Source organism: Petromyzon marinus, chromosome 34, assembly GCF_048934315.1.
Source record: "Petromyzon marinus isolate PM22_M1 ecotype Great Lakes invasive population chromosome 34, UKy_Petmar_22M1.pri1.0, whole genome shotgun sequence".
Classification (NCBI taxonomy): Eukaryota; Metazoa; Chordata; class Hyperoartia; order Petromyzontiformes; family Petromyzontidae; genus Petromyzon; species Petromyzon marinus.
The window spans coordinates 11,151,569-11,171,104 of NC_133700.1; the positions used below are offsets into that span (position 1 = coordinate 11,151,569).

At 47.7% G+C, this 19,536-nt stretch overlaps 1 protein-coding gene across 2 annotated transcripts; it reads left to right on the plus strand.

Moving 5' to 3' along the window:
- The first annotated feature begins 1 nt into the window (after position 1).
- Positions 2-7,946, plus strand: LOC116948710 (NF-kappa-B inhibitor-interacting Ras-like protein 2). 2 transcript variants are annotated; one of them, XM_032965694.2, is made up of 4 exons: positions 2-107; positions 2,325-2,569; positions 3,874-3,966; positions 4,143-7,946. In XM_032965694.2, the coding sequence occupies exons 1-4, from the start codon at positions 14-16 to the stop codon at positions 4,287-4,289; spliced, it is 579 nt and encodes a 192-aa protein (XP_032821585.1). In that variant the 5' UTR covers positions 2-13; the 3' UTR covers positions 4,290-7,946. The 2 variants fall into 2 exon arrangements, with proteins under 2 accessions (XP_032821585.1, XP_032821583.1); XM_032965692.2 differs by having other exon boundaries at positions 14-143.
- The last annotated feature ends 11,590 nt before the right edge of the window (positions 7,947-19,536 follow it).

Below are 19,536 nucleotides of genomic sequence, written 5' to 3' on the forward strand. Positions count from 1 at the left end.
GCTGCTCGAGGCCATGGGCAAGAGTTGCAAGGTGGTGGTGTGCGGATTGTCCTCGGTGGGGAAGACAGCCATCTTAGAGCAGCTGTTGTATGGTAACCACAAAGTCGGTGAGAAGTTCGCGCCGCTCTTCTCAACCTTGATCGGTGGGCGTTCATCAGACGAGCGCGAGGGTTTTTTTTATTTAAGGTTTTACCACTACAAAGACAAAGATTTACCCGCCCCCACCCAGCCCTGTAGCCTTAACATACCTGTTGGGGCAAGTGCTGTTAAGCGAGCAGCGCCCTATGAAGGCCGGCACGGCGCGCGAGGGGGGTGGGTGGCCAGCACCACGCCCGGCCGCCTTTGTCTCCCCAGTGGCGATGTGTTATACACACCGCTACACCAGGTACTCATTTTCGGCTGAGTCGACCTGAGGGAGGCCCAGGACCGGTTCTGATAATCGTTACTGGTGGTGTTGGCCGTGAGCGGAAATCGAACTCGGGTCGCCGGATTGGTAGCGCAGCGCGCTTACCTGCTACCCACACACACACACACACCTGTATCTTCCACAAAACAGGTTTCTGTTTGGTTAAATCGCGTAAATACAGGGCGCTTCAAAAACATGTTAACACTTGGGAGAATTTGCAATAATACCACGAGAAATGTGCTCTGGAGAACCACCTGGAGAAGATTCCAGGCACGTGTTGACAATGATGGCGAACAAGTGGAGACTCTTAGACTTTTTGAAACTATTAACATACATTTGTTTTGGTGTTAGTGTATTATCCGTTATTTTTCCATTAAAAACGATAGTCCCATGTAAGTGTCAACATTTTTTTAGGCACCCTGTATATAAATGTGTCGTTGAACCCACCTCACCCGACACATCTAATTAGTAAGGTTTGTCAGGATGAAGCTCGTAATTACTGGCGAAACGTCGTTCTCACATTATAAATGTTGCGGCTTTGCTCTCTAACACACCGGTGTGCTGTACTAATAACGAATTGGCATGTTCTGTTTACGTGACAAACCTTACTAATTGGCTGTGTCGGGTGGTGGCGGGTTTAACGACATACATTTACGCGATCTAGCCCAAAAAAAACTATTTTGGATGTTGGTTGCGAAAGCCTACGTGTTAAACTGACACCTGTATCTGTTATCTGAAATGGGCGTCTCAAATTGCACACGCGACGCAACACACATGAGCCTGGGGTATCCCAGACATCCCTTAACTTTTCACAGACTTATTCCATCATTAGATGTACGGGGTGGCATTTTCACAATTTTATCTGCAAACAAATTATTTTCATATTTGCCTTTCCGCCGACGTTAATGAACTCCCAACAAGAATCGGTTTATCTTTTCTAAGCGATTAACAAACATCGCAGTGCTGAGCGGTTTCCAGAGCATTGTTCTTCACTAATTTTCAGAGGGTGGACACTTTCGCCGATAAGATATCGTCTGTGTGAGGGCCGCCACGCATTTGAAACCATTTGGGTTTGACAGCAGCACGATGATGATGACGGAGCGGCGTTTTCACTCTCCGTTTATTGTTGGGGGCCGCCAATGGCCCGCGGGCCTTGCAATGAGTGTCTTTTGGAGTGGCTTTTGGCCTCCTCTTCCACACTTGGAAGACGTAGGAGCGCACACCACCGCACGTCGACTGTGGTATATACTCTTCGTTCATATTATGCATAGGCTTTTGGGACCAACAGGGTTGGTAAACAGTTTATTTTGCCGAGATTGGGTAGATATGGCAATGTTTAACTTTAACTCTGCGACAATAAAATAAAGTTGTTACGTGGGCAAACACGCATGTAATTTGTTAATTAGCACAACCGGAATGTTGAACGGCAAGCAACATGTTTAACTATTTTTTATATACTGCACAATGTTTTGCTGGAAATTACATCCAGCGTCATCGGGCGTGAACAAGAGCTCAGATCTCGCATTCTTCATTGTCTCACATCCCGCATTGCTAACCCGGTACACGAAGCATGGCGGAAATTCTTCATTTGAACTAATCAGCTCACGGAATATCACACCTGTCAACCCATTGCCAGTGCCTACCTTATTACAAACCAATTCAGACCTTATTGGTCACCCCGTGGCCTTAGAAATCTCAACGTTTATCCTCACAAAGTCCCATCACAAGGGCGAAACAGAGACAAAAAAAAACATTGCCCATATTTAAACGGCTGTACGCCATATGGACATGAAAACTCAATTGCCCCGTACAAGAATATGGGGTAAACCGTATGGGTTGACGGCTCGAGAATATTATTGTAAGAATGTCGTGAGGGAAACGTCGTTCGGCCAACCAAAGCGGCCGTCGAATGCTGCAGGTTCGGAGACCAACGAGACCCAGGAGGACATCTACGTGGCGTCGATGGAGACGGAGCGCGGCGTGCGCGAGCAGGTCCGCCTGTACGACACGCGCGGCCTGCGCGAAGGCGGCGTGGAGCTGCCACGTCACCTCCTCGCGCTGGGCGACGGCTTCGTGCTCGTGTACAGCATAGACTCGCGCGAGTCCTACCGCCGCGTCGAGAGCCTCAAGAAGGAAATCGACAAGGCCCGCGACAAGAAAGAGGTAAATTTCGATTTGAAGCTTTCGTGACTGCAGGGATTCATATTCCTTGGTTCTTTCGGTAAAGTCACGTAGAAGGGAAACGGTTAAATAATAAAAATATGAAACAATAAAATTCTCGCGACGTTTCGACTGCAACACAAGCAATCATCATCAGGTGATGATGATTGCTGATGATGATTGTGGTGGTGGCGCCAGCGATGGGGGGGGGGGGGCGGTCAGTCTGTACTCCAGCAACCGCCATGCGTAGCAGATAAAAAAAAGCTCCTAACCATGAGCAACCAGATTTATAATGATGTTTTCGAATGTTAATTTTGTATAATGAAGAAACGTCTCCATAACTCATGTGGGGCAAAGGGAGTCTTCATGGGACACTTAAACTGCGAACATTCCACGGGATTTTCTGGTATCACTATGTGGCACCTCATGTTATCAAGTTGTCTCAAGAGATATCAACTTGGTAGCATCAATAGCTTTACATAATTTTTCCCATAGTTTATTACATCGCGTTTTTCCAATTAAGAGCACTTGCTATGTGATGACAATTACACAACACATAGGTGGTTTTGAACAGTGAATAGTTACAGCCAATCATACAATCTTATCTCTTTATACTATAATAGAAAAGTTTTCTGGCTGGTTCCTGCCTGGATTCCTGCCTGGATTCCTGCCTGGTGCCGGGCCAAGTGTGCATGTGGGAGTGACGTCACATCGCACATTTGTGCAAGGATGTCACACCGCATTCCACGGTGTTGAACCGGGTTCGTGTGGCGTGTTGAAGTCATGCCTCTCCGCCCACCCGCTCTCTACCCCAGCCATGTATGACGCGCAAATGCGATAGAGGAGAGAGACAAGAGGAGGGAGAGGGGAGGGAGGGAGACATCGAGAGGCATGGAGAGGGGCAGAGAGACCGTGAAAGGGCATGAGATGGGAGGACGGATTAGGGAGAGGCAAGAGCCATTGAGATGAAAGAGGTGAGAATAAGGAGAGTTAGGGTGAGAGAAACAGGGAGAAAGGGGGGTGATGGAAGTGGATGAGTTACAGTGGAGACGAGGACTATAGAGGGTGCAAGAGGTAGAAGAAGAGACAGAGGAAACGGAAACGGATAGAAACAGAGAAAAGTGAGAAATCGAGATAAATTGGCACATACAGTACAGAGATGGCAAGAGAATGTTAGAGATAGACAGGGCACTATATTCGTTAAAACTTTTAGTTGGCTGACTGAAAGGGACAGTCACATCCAAGGGACTTGCAGGTTGCTCGTTACGCAGAAAATTGTCCCTGAGTTGGCACGGTTCCCGTGGCAGGTAACCATCCTGGTGCTGGGAAACAAGAGTGACCTGGCGGACTACCGGCAAGTAGAGGCAGAGGCAGCTCAGCTTTGGGCCAAGAACGAAAAGGTGCGTGGATACACAAGCTATGATGTCAGCACAGCGCAATCTCCGTGACTCAGGACAAAATAATCTGGAGACAGCCCTTCCGCAATAGCTCCGTTTAAATTCTAATTGACTACCGTCGTCATGATTTGTAATTACTGCTGTGTTTGACACCCATGCACTCGACTTGCAATGTTTAGGTGCGGCTGTGGGAGGTTACGGTGACAGACCGACGGACGTTGCTGGAGCCTTTCGTGTACCTGGCCAGCAAGATGACCCAGCCACAGAGCAAGTCTACCTTCCCTCTGAGCCGCAAGAGCAAGGCTGGGTCCTCTTTCGAGAGCTGAGCTTTTGGGGAAGCATTCTTACTTTTCCTGCTGCAGCAGTGATAAGTGAAATAAAACACACTTGTTGTTCAAGAGTCACAAAGCCACAAATCCTGGTTGCCACAGCATTGGTCTTCCTGGTCTACAAGTGTGGTTGCTGGGTTTTTCATTACATTCCTCAAAAGCCTTTTCGCGTCCCAGCATGCAAACAAAAGTCAAATGGGACTCTCCGTTTGTGCACTGTAACATATGCCACTAACCTCGAGATATATTTATTTTATTACAGAAACTTTGAGTTGACAAGTTATTGCAACATTGTGAGAGCCTTGTAAAACATCTAACGGGAACATCTAATAGCTGATCAGGATTTGAATAACACATTTGGCATAATTCTGATGTGGCGCACAGTGGAATCTTCTTCACGCTGCTTTGTCAATTTAAGTCCGTGGCTGCTTATAAAAGCTTTGGTGGCATTGCTTAAAATTAGTTTGAGGGTAAAGTTATTGTTGTTCATAAGCTTATTTTTCCAATTGTGTAGTAATAGTAATTTTGATTTATAAAGTGCCCTTCGTGAATGTATCTCAGATTTCTACAAATGTAAAGGGGGATGGAATTAATATGTAATCAGGGAGAGAAAGCCTAAAGGGAAAATTTTCGAAGGCTTTAAATAGGTGAGTTTTTTAGCCAGGACTTAAGTGTGTCCATTGACTCCAAGTTCCTAACCTCCAGGAGCAGGTAATTCCAGCACCTGGGTGCCATACAAATAAAAGCCCCATCACCCCAGAGTCAAAGCCTGGAGCATATTGCATCGAGTAGGACACGATTGGTAGACCTTGGAGATGTCAGTGATGTATGGCTGAACCAACTTTTGTATTAGTGTGGAGCAAGCCCGTTTAAAGCCTTTTACAAAAGTATGAGAATCTTATAATCAACGCGGGTTTGAACTGGGAGCCAATGCAAGAGACATGAGCACAGGCCTGAGACACGATCCCAAATAGGGGTACGAGTGAGTACCTTGGCTGCATGTACATTATGTACGTAATTTTCCTCTATTGGAAGGACACTGAGTTAAAACGACCATCCTTTAGATAAAACAGACCATAGGTGTCAGCACTTGCTTGGGGAATGGACGGTCTATTGAGTACACAGATACTTCCTTGCCAATGAGTCATGGGGGGGGGGGGGTGGGAACAAAAATTGTGATCCGATCATATTTGATCATAGCTCGGCAATATGACATCTTCCGTCTTGAGTTGTATGCATAGATCCGTAATGTAGCTTGCATTATGGATCTATGCAGTAGCTAACCATCGCCAGTTGCCATTCGCAACCCTTGTTGCAAGAGACCGCTCGCTGTCCCATTACAAAGTGTTATTTTCGATTTATGACCCCTTAGGACAAGAGTCATGACCACGACCGCCTGCTCGCATGGCCCATAAATTGACACCCCAAAGAGGTGCCAATGAGTGCTGCCCCAGCACTGCAGCATGTTACAGAAACTTTGTAAACTATAACGGACCCTTATAACGACCCAGAGGGCTGCAAGCCTAAAACAAATGGCTGCAACATTCGCTGCTTACTCATTTCGAGCAAGAATGATGTCTTGATGCACTCCTGTTTAAAATAATTCCTTGTATTTCCAAGAAAGTGATCTACACATGATATTTTTTTTCATTCATGGAAAAAAAGTTCTATATGTAGGCAAATGTCTCTGACTGGGACAAGAATAAATCAATTTATATATTTAAAAAACGATAACTGAATTTCAAAGCATTATTATCCAGCACAGCAAACTCTGCTAGACCACATCTGGTCAAATGTAAACAGGGAGTCCCAAAGCCAACAATAATATTAAGTAGCACATGTTTCTCTCGCAGGAGAGAAATGTCGAAATTAGTTTTTAATCTTCGCAACTCAAGTGCTCCCATTTATTTAACATAATGAAATTCTCTGTTGAAATTAGTTGGAGGATGCTCGGATAAATGGCATCCTAGCCCTTGGCTAGTTGCATGATGGTGACAGAGAGTGGACTTGGCTGCCATATCCTTCCAATCTGTGTTCAAGCGCAGTGGACTTGGCAGAAAAGCCAAGGTCTCGAACCTCGTTTTCATGAAAGGTCTTGAGAGCACCATTGGTTTGTAGTGCACGCTGTGACCACGCAGTCGGGGCAGGAAAGCACGTGCTAAGATGACGATAGAGCAGCGCTCCCATGTTTATCCCAGCTGCTTCGATGACGATTTTAAGATTATTTTTTGCGCCACAAGCCTCCCTGAATTCTGAAATTATTTGCATGCATTTTTCCTGTAAAAGGCTATCTTAACTGATGCATATTGTGATCGATATTGTTTGTGGTGTGTGTACGCTCACAGTTGGTAAAGTTTATTGTTGATAAATTATACACGTTTGGAAGCTGGGTAGCTCAGTTGTCTGCACTCGTTTTTAAGTTGACAGTCACATTCCCGCAGCTGCCCAGTAATTTCTGCAGGCGAATTACCAAAGTATGTTGTCTGCTGTGAAGTTTAAATTAAACAGCCTGTTACATCCCATGAGTAAGCTATTGACAAAAACGCTTATCTTCCCCCCCCCCCCCCCCAAATTCTAATGAAGTTCTGTCACTCGGTTTAGGTCATCTTTGAAGATTCACCTCCCCACCGATTTGATGTTCTTGTAGCAATTGGAGGTCACGATTCGATACAAGAATCTGTCTAATTTTTGCCACCTAGTTTGTATTTTTATTTCTTTACTGCTTTGTTCGCTTCAGCCTACATTTTTCAGCTATAATTTGAATACATTAAATAATTCCTTATTACATGCACGATTATATGCATGTATCATAAAGGCTAAGAATATATTTCATTGATGCATCATTGCCTATTTAATATAAAATGGAGTGTACCATTCACGAAACATGGATGTGTATTTAAGTGGAAGGAAATGGCACCACTACTTCAACATTCCAAGAGTCATTTGTTATATATTATATTCAGACTCAGAATATTTATTTATACTGGAGGAATCCGATGAGCTATAAAGCTCTTTCCCACATCTCCAGTCGGGTCAGATCAGACCGTAACAACAACAAACAATATAAAACACTATAGGAGTGCAAAGTGTAGGACAGGTAAACAAGTCACTTGAAAAATATATACAAATAAAACTTAACAATTTTTATCTTACCAGGTAAAGCCTACTGAGATATTAGCCTATTTTTGAGAAGCGACCTGGACACAAATGATAGCTCATCTAAATGGCTTATCATGTGGGAATGTATTGCAGCAATTTAATCCTAATAATCTAAATGCAACGCAGAATATTGATGCCTTTTTCATTTCTGCCGAACACTGGGTTTCAGTTACTAAAAAAAAAAAATCTGTCTTGGTATAATATCTGGCCTTGTTGTGGTAACATATCTGTATACCTGCTCGTGATGTATTGTTGAGCACGTTTTGGCAGGTGTTATTTGTTTCGGAAAGACCGTGATGTGTTGTGCTTGCGCGGTTCCTGAGCTCGTCTAGATTGCATTCTCGACAACAATCCTCGTTATGGTATTCCCTAACAGTAGAATTTTTTAAGACGTTTTTTTAATAGTGCATGAAGTTTGTGTGGATGGTTTATTTTAAGTATTTTTCATAATGTCCTGGGTTTTCCTCCTGTAAATAAAGTGTTGATGGGTCTTAACCATTGTGCGAGGTGTGTTGTGTTGATATCGCACCCAACACGTACTGGGTAGGGAAAAGCCTTCGGGGGTTTTTCATCAGCATTGAATCTAAATTTAATTCATGGACATGCCACTGCGCTTGATTATATGTTGCCAGCTGCGTCCACCGTCTTTGTGCCTGTTTATTTTCGTACGTGTTATGTTGCTGTTATTTTTGCCGTGGAAAATACATTTTTAAAAGGCCAACCAAAAAGATATATTTTAAAAAGTCAATTCCTTTGGCAGGGTCCTGAAAAAGCATCTGAAAACCCATTGCCATTTTCATGGTGAACAAAGGACATAATTACATTAATACACAACACGAAGCAAGCACACGCGCTATAGCAGTTGTTTTCTCGTTCTGGGAGCTGGGACATGGTTGCATGCAGGCTATGTAGGAGAAGCTAGACGCTTGCCCTGTACCCTTCTCGGCGTCTCGTTTCAGCAGCGGACTGTGGCTATTTTCGAGCGTCAGCTGATGGCAGGGACCACCCTGTGCTTTGCGCCTGAAATAGTGCATCCACTGTCTCCATAATAACGCGTTCACCCAAGCCCTGCGATGCCTCATTATATATGTATCTCAGGGTGCCGCGAAATTCTTGAATCGTTTTTGAGTCGGTGGCGCAAGCACAGACGTGCTTCCAGAAGAAAAAAAAAATCAGGAATGAGTGAATTGTGTTTCGTGCATTACTCTGGCCATTATCATTCAACTCCACCGACCACACAAGCAGCAATTCAATAACATTGCACGATGAAAACTCAACGCATCCATCGCCTTGTGTGAAGGCGCTCAATGAACATGAATTACCATCAAATGAGAATACATTGCCCTAAAATAAGAAAACAAAACGTACTGTAGTGTCACGTTTCAGTACAGGTGGCTCCACAGTGGCTCCCAATCGGAAGTTTGCGAGTTTCAATCCTGAAACGGGGGTTGATGCCGCCCCATCATCCCCCCCAGGGTCAATCAAATGAGTATCACTTTGTAAAGGAAGTGGAGCAATGGATAGACTCAGTTCTGCCACAGGAATAGTGAATTTCCAGCACTGGCTCACGGCTTTAAATGGGATCATGAGCACCACCTGAATGCTCGGAGCAGAAAATCGCTGGACTTTTTGGGCAATGGCCCTTCTTTATACGAGAGACGGCAAAGAGATACTGATTGAATAATAGTTCAATCTGGATTTGAAGCTTTCGTGACTGCAGGCATCCATGCTCTTTGGTTATTTCGGTAAAGTCACGTATGTGAAGCAGTTTCCCTGCTGTGATTGTCTCACCTGATGACGGCCGCTTGTGTTGCGATCAAATCGTCGCGATCCGTTAATTTCTACCTCCGTGCCTTTACCGAAAGAACCAGAAGAGTATGAATAAAAGTTGGTGACTAGGCGATACACCGTGGAGCCCTGATATAAATTTAGTTTGAAGGATGTTTCCAGATGAACAGTCTTAAAATTGGCATATGAACAGTTAACCATAAGTCGATATTTAGAAAGACATTCAAAAGTTTAAGAAAATTAAAGTAAAAACTATTTACCGAGTCATGATTCAATGCTAAAATTGTTGATGAGTTTTTCTTAAATCAACATTGCAGGAACCGGTAGTGGCCATGTGAACCAATCGCATTCAACAAATCTCAGTGCAGCCTTTTTGTCATTCCACAGCAGGATAAGAGCCTCCTTCACAACTCCACACCATCTGGTTTGTAGGGGGTTACATGAACATACGTCATGCTAGTTGGTGTGGATCGGTGGAGGTAGGTTGCATAGACTATCGAGCAGAGTATGGTACAACAATTGAATGCTGCGCTGCCCTCTGCTGACAAGCCCTGCAGTAGCCTATAATGCTTGTTTTTTTACATGGTGGTGACCCAATCAAGCAATATACTAGCTCAACACTGCTTAACAGTCCTGAGATCTGATGAGATCGGGCAATTGCGAGTGATTCGGTTGTTGGCATACAACACGTACAAATTAAAATCAATATGTGAATTATTTCTGGTGTGATTTGGCACGTGTATCGTGAACTTAAGAATTGATATCAGTTGATTAACCGATGGGATCGTTAATCACGTATTACTGTAACTACACAAGTCTCTCTTGTGAGAAAACAATGTGTGCTGGTTAGCCAACAGAGACAGGAGCTGAGTTGTTCTTATCTCCACGGGCAAAATGATCCACATGCACAATGCAAACATCAGTCCGTGATGCAACCACTATTGACCCTTCCAATGTTACCGACCGAGAGGAGACGATGGGCCGAAGGGCCGAAATTTGAACTCGCGACCTTCAGTTCCCCGCACCTGGCGAGACAAATTTAGCCTCGCCTGTGTCCTACACGACGGACGGCGCAGTCGAATTGACATCTCCACCGCATTAAAACCCGTCGCAGATAACGGGCGCACAAAGAGCCGTATCGCGTGAGGCTTGCCGGTGCCAAGAGTTGGGGAGCGACTCTCGTCGCGTTCAGAGGAAGTGGCTTGGGGGGCATCGAGAGACTGAGAGAAGATCGCAGACGATGGATCGGAAGGTGCGGGCTAAAGGGGAGGATCGTGAGACGGGGAGATAAACACGATTTCATATCCAGGTGGAGGAGGGCAGCCCTCCACGAGGTGTTTGGTTGGCGAGGGTTTAGGAAAACAAAGTTGGTTTGAGCAACCCCCCTCTCCTCCTCCTCCTCCTCCAAGCTTCTTCAATTATAACCCAAGAGCGCTCTTCGTGTGTTGTGTCACGAGGTGAATAACTTTCCATGCGGGACTCTTGCAGCAAGCAGTGCGGAACGGCTCCCGTGAGGTGATATCAATCAGAACCAGAAGATTATTGTCCGAGTAAATGACCCATCGAGCTGTACGGCTCTTTTTTTTTTGTTCAAGGATGACTCGGCCAGCAGACAGACGCGGCAGCAGCAAGAGTTAATAAAACACGATAACACATTCTCCTGCGGAGGGAGCTGGTAGGAACGTTGGGTTGCTCGGTCAATGGCCAGAGTCAACGGCGACTGTGAGGGCGGGCACAAGCCGGCGTGAGTAGGTTAAACGTTGAGTTTAATAAGGGCACCACGGGGTGACCAGCCCCTCCCCACCCAGCCCCACCCCCCACCCAGCCCCACCCTCCCCACCCAGCCCCTCCCCACCCTCCCCTCCCCACCCAGCCCCTCCCCACCCTCCCCTCCCCACCCTCCCCTCCCCACCCAGCCCCTCCCTCCCCACCCAGCCCCTCCCCACCCTCCCCTCCCCACCCAGCCCCTCCCTTTCCCACCCAGCCCTTCCCCACCCTCCCCTCTCCACCCAGCCCCACCCCTCCCATTTTTGGATGCACGACGGACGGACACAATAATCCCCTGTGGGCTGGTGGTGTAACCAGGAGGTTCCTACCAGTATTAAATATATATTTCAAAGTTACAGGGGCTCTCTGCCATTCGGTCTGCTGGCGGGTGTGCACTCTGCTTGTGAAGTCACTTACCACAAGCCATTTAATGCACACTGGAGCCAGACATTTTATACGCCTTGTAAAATGTGGTCGTTTCATGTCATTCAAACTTTTACATTTTAATAATTCTCAGAAACTGCCCAAAGCCAAATTAATTTACACCCCGTATTGGTAACGCCTAGTGGATGAAGGCCTGCACACGCCACATTGGACACGGTGGGGGGGGGGGGGGTATTTGACCATACTTCACCGTGCTGGTCCGTCCGGGCTGGTGAAGGTGGCAAGCACTGATGTATGAGCACAGCAATGATATTTCTTTACACACCGCCCTCTGCTAAGAACATCGCCACGCAGCAGTCGATAGCACCCGTTTGGTTATCGTGGTTGCTCATCCACAAGCACTGTTGAGGCTCAGTCCTGCTTCACTGCCAAGATTACGTGCGATCCATGTGATTTGCTCAAAGGCAAAAGAGAAATTAAGTGGAATTTTTTTTTTACATTATTGTGTTTTCCATAATCGTTGGTAACCGGTTTGTGAGTGTAGTATAAACTTTTTATACAAGATAACTTGATGTCATCACGGGCGACCACAACCTGGACTTGAACCAGAAATCTTAACATTTAGTGGCTCGATGCTCTCAGGCCTGAGCCACCCAGCCACCTCGAGCGCAAACATCCTTGAGGGGCTGGGGCATTTAAGGCACCGAGACACCAAATTTGGGCCAAATCTCCCTGCCTCCTGTTCGAAAGAGATGTATTGTAAACAATTCCGGCGCTCAAACACACATGAGTGTGGCATAATTATTATAATTATTGTTTACCCAGGAAAGCCTCACTGGAGGCACAAGACTCTTTTGCTGTTAAGGGATCTAAACTAAAACTTAACTTTTTTTTATTTTGCCAGGTAAGGCCCACTGAGCTTTTTAGATATTTTTCAAAAGCAACCTGACCACAAGTGACAGCCCGCGAAGTTTTTTTTTTTTCACGTAGAAATATATAGTAGCCAAATACTCTGAAAGCACGTTTCTAAATGTGGAGGGCAAAACCAGAGGACCCGGAGAAAACCCCACGTGACCATGGGGAGAGACATGCACACTCCAAATACACAGCAGGCGTCAGGATCGGGATCGAACCCACGACTTCCTGCATACCAGGCGAGGTAATCAACAGCTCGCCACCGCTACCTCGGGATACGACTGCATATGTGTTCGCGGTTGCGCTGTAAAGCTCTCCGATGTGTTTTCGGGTCGTGACGTGTGGTGGTCCGGTACCAACACCATTTGGGAGGGAGCTGAGAGTGCTCAGAGAAACCCACTCTCAAAATTCCACACAAGCGTCCTTGCCTCGTAAACCAAAACACTCACCGCCTGATCCTCGGGTGCCCAGGTGAGAGTGTATCTTAGCGGCTCAATCTTAACGTGATCCGCCATCCGTACATCCAATGCGTTGGATTACACACACCGATTAACATTAATGTATTATAACACACTAGAATACTGGTTAATATACAAATACAAAGATCCCCCGTATAGCTTTAACAGACTGTCGGGGCAATGCTATTAGCGAGCACTTATTAAGGCCGGCACGGCACACCAGGGAGTGGTTGGTCAGCGCCACGCCCGGCCGCCTTTGTATCCCTAGTGACAATATTTACACATCGCACCAGGTACTAATTTGAGGCTGAGTCGACCTAGGGGAGGCCCAGAATCGGTTTAGATAATCGTCACTGCTGTTGGTCGTGAGTGGGAATCGACCTTGGGTCACCGAGTTCGTAGCGCAGCGTAGCGCTAACCACTACACTACCGCTCCCCACACACGCACATGTGGGTCTCCATCGCACCGTGTATGGACCACCATAGCAGGGGTCGACAGGGTCACGTGAGCAGATGTGGTCCGGTGGGTCAGGGGTCACAGCGCTGAGTCAGCACAGCTGAGATCCTGGGCTCAAGTCTGAGTTTCAGCCGCCTGGGATTAAACCGGGCTCGAGTGTAGAGAGTTGATGGTCTAAGCGTGGTCACCAATGACATCGAAAACAACAATGATCATTGTAATTTTCACTTAATTTGGAAAAATTCCAGCTCTGAGAAGCAAACTAAAACCAGTTGTTTGCTTGCTATGCAAAGGAAATTTCTCTGTGGTAGGGCACATGGGAAAAAGGGCCCCTTAGCGTTTTAGAAAAGGAAGGATCTCAGAAGTCACTCTGTGATGTCTCATTCCGTATTCTGTTTTCTAACACATGGGATAATGCACTGTTCTGGAAAGTTCTGAATGGATGTTTATTTTCATGACACGGTACCAAAATATATGTTTACGTACATTTATACACACGAACCTAGTTTGTATCATGTTCGATGCATCATAAATAAATGTTGTTGAATTTTCGCTCCGAGACCGTTGATAGGCGTTTAAATGACGTGTCACGACGGCACCTGACACTTTTATTGTCCAAAACTCCGAGTGACTGCGAGATAGAGGTGAGATCATTGCCAGCTTTTAGCTCTGCGGACTCGTGGGGGTTGGTGGAGTTAATTCGGGATGGAGCACGTCACCAGCAAACAACTCCCGGTGCAAATGGCATAGCGAAGTGGCGTGCGTAATACGCCTGATAATACATCAACCTGCGTTATATGCTGCGTAAGCACAGATGTTGGTCCGTAGCAGCGGCGTGGCAGAGTTGGCATGGGCCCTGGTGCACGGAATGAAAAATAATGGGGCCCCCTCTCTCCAATTTCCTCCCTTTTCATAATCCCAGCGCCCAGGCTTATTCTGAATGTATAAAGGCAAATGCTCCTTAGTTGTATCAATTTGTTGAGCGAGGCAATTCTCGGTGAAATGTAAACTCCTTCTTCAGGAGGGGCCTACTTTGGATGTTTGCACCATTCCGCTAATGAGTTGCTTGGGCGTCTGGGGAGAAAAATGATACCCATGGAAAATGCGCACTTAAATAGAGGAGCTATCGAACTCGTACTACAGGGAAAGCCATACTCTTTGGTTCTTACGGTAAAGTCACGTAGGTAGAAATAAAATAGAACAAATCACGACGTTTCGATCGCAACACAAGCAATCCTCATCAGGTGAAGAGAGCCAGTCTGAAACCTACTCCCGATACTGCCCAAGCCATCGATGCTTGGCAAGCAGACTGAACACTCTGACATAACCATAAAGACGAGAAAGGTCCACCCATAAATCTCCTTTACGCACTGCCAGAGTGTGGCTGGCATAAGCCCAGCCTGTCCAATGTCCCCCCCCCCCCCCTCTCTTTGTAGCTTGGCGTTTGGGCCCCTACAGCCCATGGCGTTCAGTGCAGTTGCACCGCCGTCATACTTGCTAGCTTCGCCAATTGTCCCGGATGTGCACTCAGTGGAATTAAATTGAGAGTCAGAAAGAGGAGCACATGAAGATTTCGTGACTGCAGGAATCCATACACTTTGGTTCTTTCGGTAAAGTCACGTAGGTATAAGATAAAATGTAAATAAATCACGACGTTTCGGGCGCAACACAAACGTCCGTCATCAGGTGGGAAAGCTTTCCCACCTGATGACGGACTTTACCGAAAGAACCAAAGAGTAAGGAGCACATGGGTTGGAGCATTATTGCAAGCCAAATGCATAAACATATCTATTCAACTAAACTATTTGTATTTTACCAGGTAAGGCACACTGAGCTGTACAGCTCTTTTTGAGAAACGACCTGGCCACAAATGATAGCCCAACAAAGTGGCTCATCATGTATAAATGTATAGCAGCCAAATGCTGTAAACGCGTGCTGATTCTAAACGTGTTGGGGGGGGGGAAATCAGAGGACCCGGAGGAAATTCCACGCGACCATACGGAGAACATGCAAACTCCAAATATACAGCAGGCGTCAGGGTCAGGATCGAACCCACAACCTCCTGTATCCCAGGCGAGGGAGGTGACATCTCATAGCCACCGCGGCTCCCTGCAAGACGAGTGGGGGCGTGCAGGGCACCGTCGCTAGAAGGTGCGGTGGGAGTTGGTCACAAATAAAAATGAAGTGGCAGCCAAGGAATGGAATGCGTCTGAGATGACACCCACCGAAGTCAGCCCGTGCACTTGATGCAGCATTACAATCGCGTGATCGCGAGGTGACGGTGGCGGATTGGCGGGATCCTCATCCATCAGTGGATTGCAAATGATGATAGGAATTGGCTGCGACGCAGTTGAGATCATGGCAGGCGCGGCGGGGGGGCAGGGGCAGAGACCAAACAAAGTACACTCACGTAAACAGCGCTCGCCTCTCTGTGCTTCGTGTATACACAACTGCGCTGCGTCAGTGTATATCACTGCAAGTGCATTTGTCCGGCGAACACAGCATGCGCTTATATAGAGATGGTCACGTACGAGCGAGCCACACGTCTGGTGGCGCTGAGAGAAAGTTCCCCACCCCCCTCTCCACCCCAAAGGGGATAGAGGTTTGTGCATTCGTAGGGTGAACTCCGGATTACTCAATGCACCGGGCAGAGTGTTTTGTCTTTGTGGGTTGCCTATGGGGTGCTGGCCACCCAACACCCCTCGTGTGCCGTGCCGGCCTTCATTAGGTGCGGGCTAGCTGCACTTGCTCCTACAGTCTGTTAAAGGCTATACGGGGAATCGTTGTCTGTGGGGAACGGTGGCGTAGTGATTAGCGCACTGTGCTGTGAACCGGATGACCTAAGTTCGATTCCCATTCATGGCGAACATCAGTGACGAATTACTAAACCAGTTGCCGAGGTTTGACTCATCCTTAAAAACGAGAAACTGGTGCAGAATAGATATCACCACTGGGGAGACAAAGGCGGCCGGGTGCTGGATACTGGCCACATCACCGTGCTGGCCTTCAGAGGTGCTACTCGCTGACAGTACTTGCCCAAATTTCTATGTAGGCTTCACCTAGTTTCCATGAACCACAAAACTCAAGATTAAAGCTGAGTTGCTGGTCCTGGCATCATATTTCCGAATATTTTGCCAACTCGAATTTTGCCAACTGGAATCTTTTTGCGGAGTCAGTTTTTCTTCCCGGGCTGACCTTAATTCCTCGTCAGAATTTGGGTTGCGCAGAAATGCATCGTTAAATGTGTTACAATTTAAAATATTTAAAAAAAAGTATATGGTTGTAGCTCTGACCATTTCAGTTTACAATTTATAATTCATTTCTGGGTAAGGCCAAAAAATGTTATGGCCAAAATATGTGCTCTCATACCACATCCACCACCCGGCATAGCCATATGTGTGGCTATCAGCTATGTTGGGGGTCAGGGATGGTCTTACGAGACAAATTTGGACACCTCATTGTGTGGCTTAGGCCAAAAATGAATTATTTGTTGCAAAGATCGACGTATTAATTTTAATTTCACATCCTATAATTACAATGTAATTGTCGGCTCAAGCAACTCGATGGAAGATCATGGGCATGTTGCCCCCAGAGCAGGTTGCCCCTTCTGCCTGCCTCGGTCGCTATGCCACTGTGAACAACTCACACCAGCTGGAGTCAAAACTCGAGTTGTCAATGCAAGCCATTAGCGGGCCTACATACTGTAGGAGCAGCTCAGTGACACTTTGGCAGATCCAAGGGGGAACGAATGGGGGTAATAGCCCCCCACTTGAGACCCCACCATTGGTACGTTATTGATATTTACCAGAGAAAAATGAGAGTGCTTTTTTTGTATTTCTGTAGGGATCGAATGAAAAACCGTGGAATTTCAGCACCGCCCATCGAACAAAGACGGTCACCGCATCGCTCGCTTTCAGCTGCGCTTCTGCGGCCGTCTGGAACGCTCTTCCTTCCTATATTATGAAGCCACTGGAGCTGTGCACTTTTAAATCTAAATTGAAAATTCATTACTTTAGAACTGTTTTTGGTGTTTGGTTTGTTATCCCTCCCCCGCATCTCCAATTAGCACGGTTGGCTACGTACGGTGCGAAAGAAGTTCAGCATACATACATCCGTCTCTGCAAAAACATCACTTGCCCAGACCAATGGGGGGTTGAGTTCAGCTGCAAAAGCTGTGGGTGGGTGAGAGTGGTGGATATTGTGGTGTATGAATAGTGGGGAGCTGTAGTGTAGCGGTTAACGGGCTGCGCTACGAACCCGGCGACCCGAGTTTGATTCCCTACTCACGGCGATTATCTGAACCGGTTCTGGACCTCGTCTAGGTCGACTCAGCCTCAAATGAATACCTGGTGCGGTGTTTTAACATCGCCACGAGAGAGGCAAAGGCAGCCGCGCGTGGTGCTGGCCACCCACCCCCTCGTGTGCCGTGCCGTGCCGCAACACTTGCCCCAACCGTCTGTTAAGACTATACGTGGGATCTTTGTCTTTGGTGTATGAATATGTACGTGTGCCGCTGTTTATGGGTGGAGACTTGAGTGTGTCTTTAGGTTGTGTGCTTGTGTGTGTGTGCCTGTGCGGTTTGCATGTGCGCACGTTGAAGAATGCGCGTGTGTTAGGACTGTGTACAATGACAGCGGAAGGTGAATGCAAGTGTGTTGTGTGTGTGATGGTCGAGGAGTGTGTGTGTGTTGTGTGTGTGATGGTCAAGGTGTGTGTGATGGTCAAGGTGTGTGTGTGTGTGTGTGATGGTCAAGGTGTGTGTGTGTGATGGTCAAGATGTGTGTGTGATGGTCTCGGTGTGTGTGTGATGGTCAAGGTGTGTGTGTGTGTGATGGTCAAGGTGTGTGTGTGATGGTCAAGATGTGTGTGTGTGATGGTCAAGATGTGTGTGTGTGATGGTCTCGGTGTGTGTGTGATGGTCAAGGTGTGTGTGTGATGGTCAAGGTGTGTGTGTGATGGTCAAGGTGTGTGTGATGGTCAAGGTGTGTGTGTGATGGTCAAGGTGTGTGTGTGATGGTCAAGGTGTGTGTGTGATGGTCAAGGTATGTGTGTGATGGTCAAGGTGTGTGTGTGATGGTCGAGGTGTGTATTGTGTGTGTGTTGTGTGTGTATTGTGTGTGTGTGTTGTATGTGTATTGTGTGTGTGTTGTGTGTGTGTGTTGTGTGTGTATTGTGTGTGTGTTGTGTGTGCATTGTGTGTGCATTGTGTGTGTGTGTTTTGTGTGTGCGTTTGCAATTGACGGGGTAGGTTCGTGGTGTGCACGGAATGTTGAGCACGTGTTTGTGCACTGCGAGTCACATGGGCACGACGGGTGCACACACGTGTGTGTGTGTGAGTCACGGAAGGGGGGAAATGTTTGCCATGTATGACACTGGGAGGGGGGGGTGACTGTATAACAGCAGGAGCGGTGTATTTGTGCGTGTGTGTGTGTGCATGTGCAACGGTAGGGGTGGGTGTAACGGTAGGGGTGAGTGGGTGGGTGGGTGTAACGGTAGGGGTGGGTGGGTGTAACGGTAGGGGTGGGTGGGTTTAACGGTAAGGGTGGGTGGGTGTAACGGTAGGGGTGGGTGGGTGTAACGGTAGGGGTGGGTGGGTTTAACGGTAAGGGTGGGTGGGTGTAACGGTAGGGGTGGGTGGGTGGGTGTAACGGTAGGGGTGGGTGGGTGGATGCAACGGTAGGGGTAGGTGGGTGGATGCAACGGTAGGGGTAGGTGGGTGGGTGTAACGGTAGGGGTGGGTGGGTGGGTGTAACGGTAGGGGTGGGTGGGTGGGTATAACGCGAGGGGGTGGGTGGGTGGGTGTAACGGTAGGGGTGGGTGGGTGGGTGGGTGTAACGGTAGGGGTGGGTGGGTGTAACGGTAGTGGTGGGTGGGTGGGTGTAACGGTAGGGGTGGGTGGGTGGGTGTAACGGTAGGGGTGGGTGGGTGGGTATAACGCGAGGGGGTGGGTGGGTGGGTGTAACGGTAGGGGTGGGTGGGTGGGTGTAACGGTAGGGGTGGGTGGGTGGGTGTAACGGTAGGGGTGGGTGGGTGGGTGTAACGCGAGGGGGTGGGTGGGTGTAACGGTAGGGGTGGGTGGGTGTAACGGTAGGGGTGGGTGGGTGGGTGGGTGTAACGCGAGGGGGTGGGTGGGTGTAACGGTAGGGGTGGGTGGGTGTAACGGTAGGGGCGAGTGGGTGGGTGTAACGGTAGGGGTGGGTGGGTGTAACGGTAGGGGTGGGTGGGTGGGTGTAACGGTAGGGGTGGGTGGGTGGGTGTAACGGTAGGGGCGAGTGGGTGGGTGTAACGCGAGGGGGTGGGTCGGTGTCTCTGCGCT

Bases quoted from the DNA above. Each gene is read 5' to 3' on its own strand.
- LOC116948710 (XM_032965692.2), top strand. From the start codon at position 14: ATGGGCAAGAGTTGCAAGGTGGTGGTGTGCGGATTGTCCTCGGTGGGG. The intron at 144-2,324 runs GTGGGCGTTCAT...CGAATGCTGCAG, and splicing joins GCTCTTCTCAACCTTGATCG to GTTCGGAGACCAACGAGACC. The intron at 3,967-4,142 runs GTGCGTGGATAC...TGCAATGTTTAG, and splicing joins TTTGGGCCAAGAACGAAAAG to GTGCGGCTGTGGGAGGTTAC.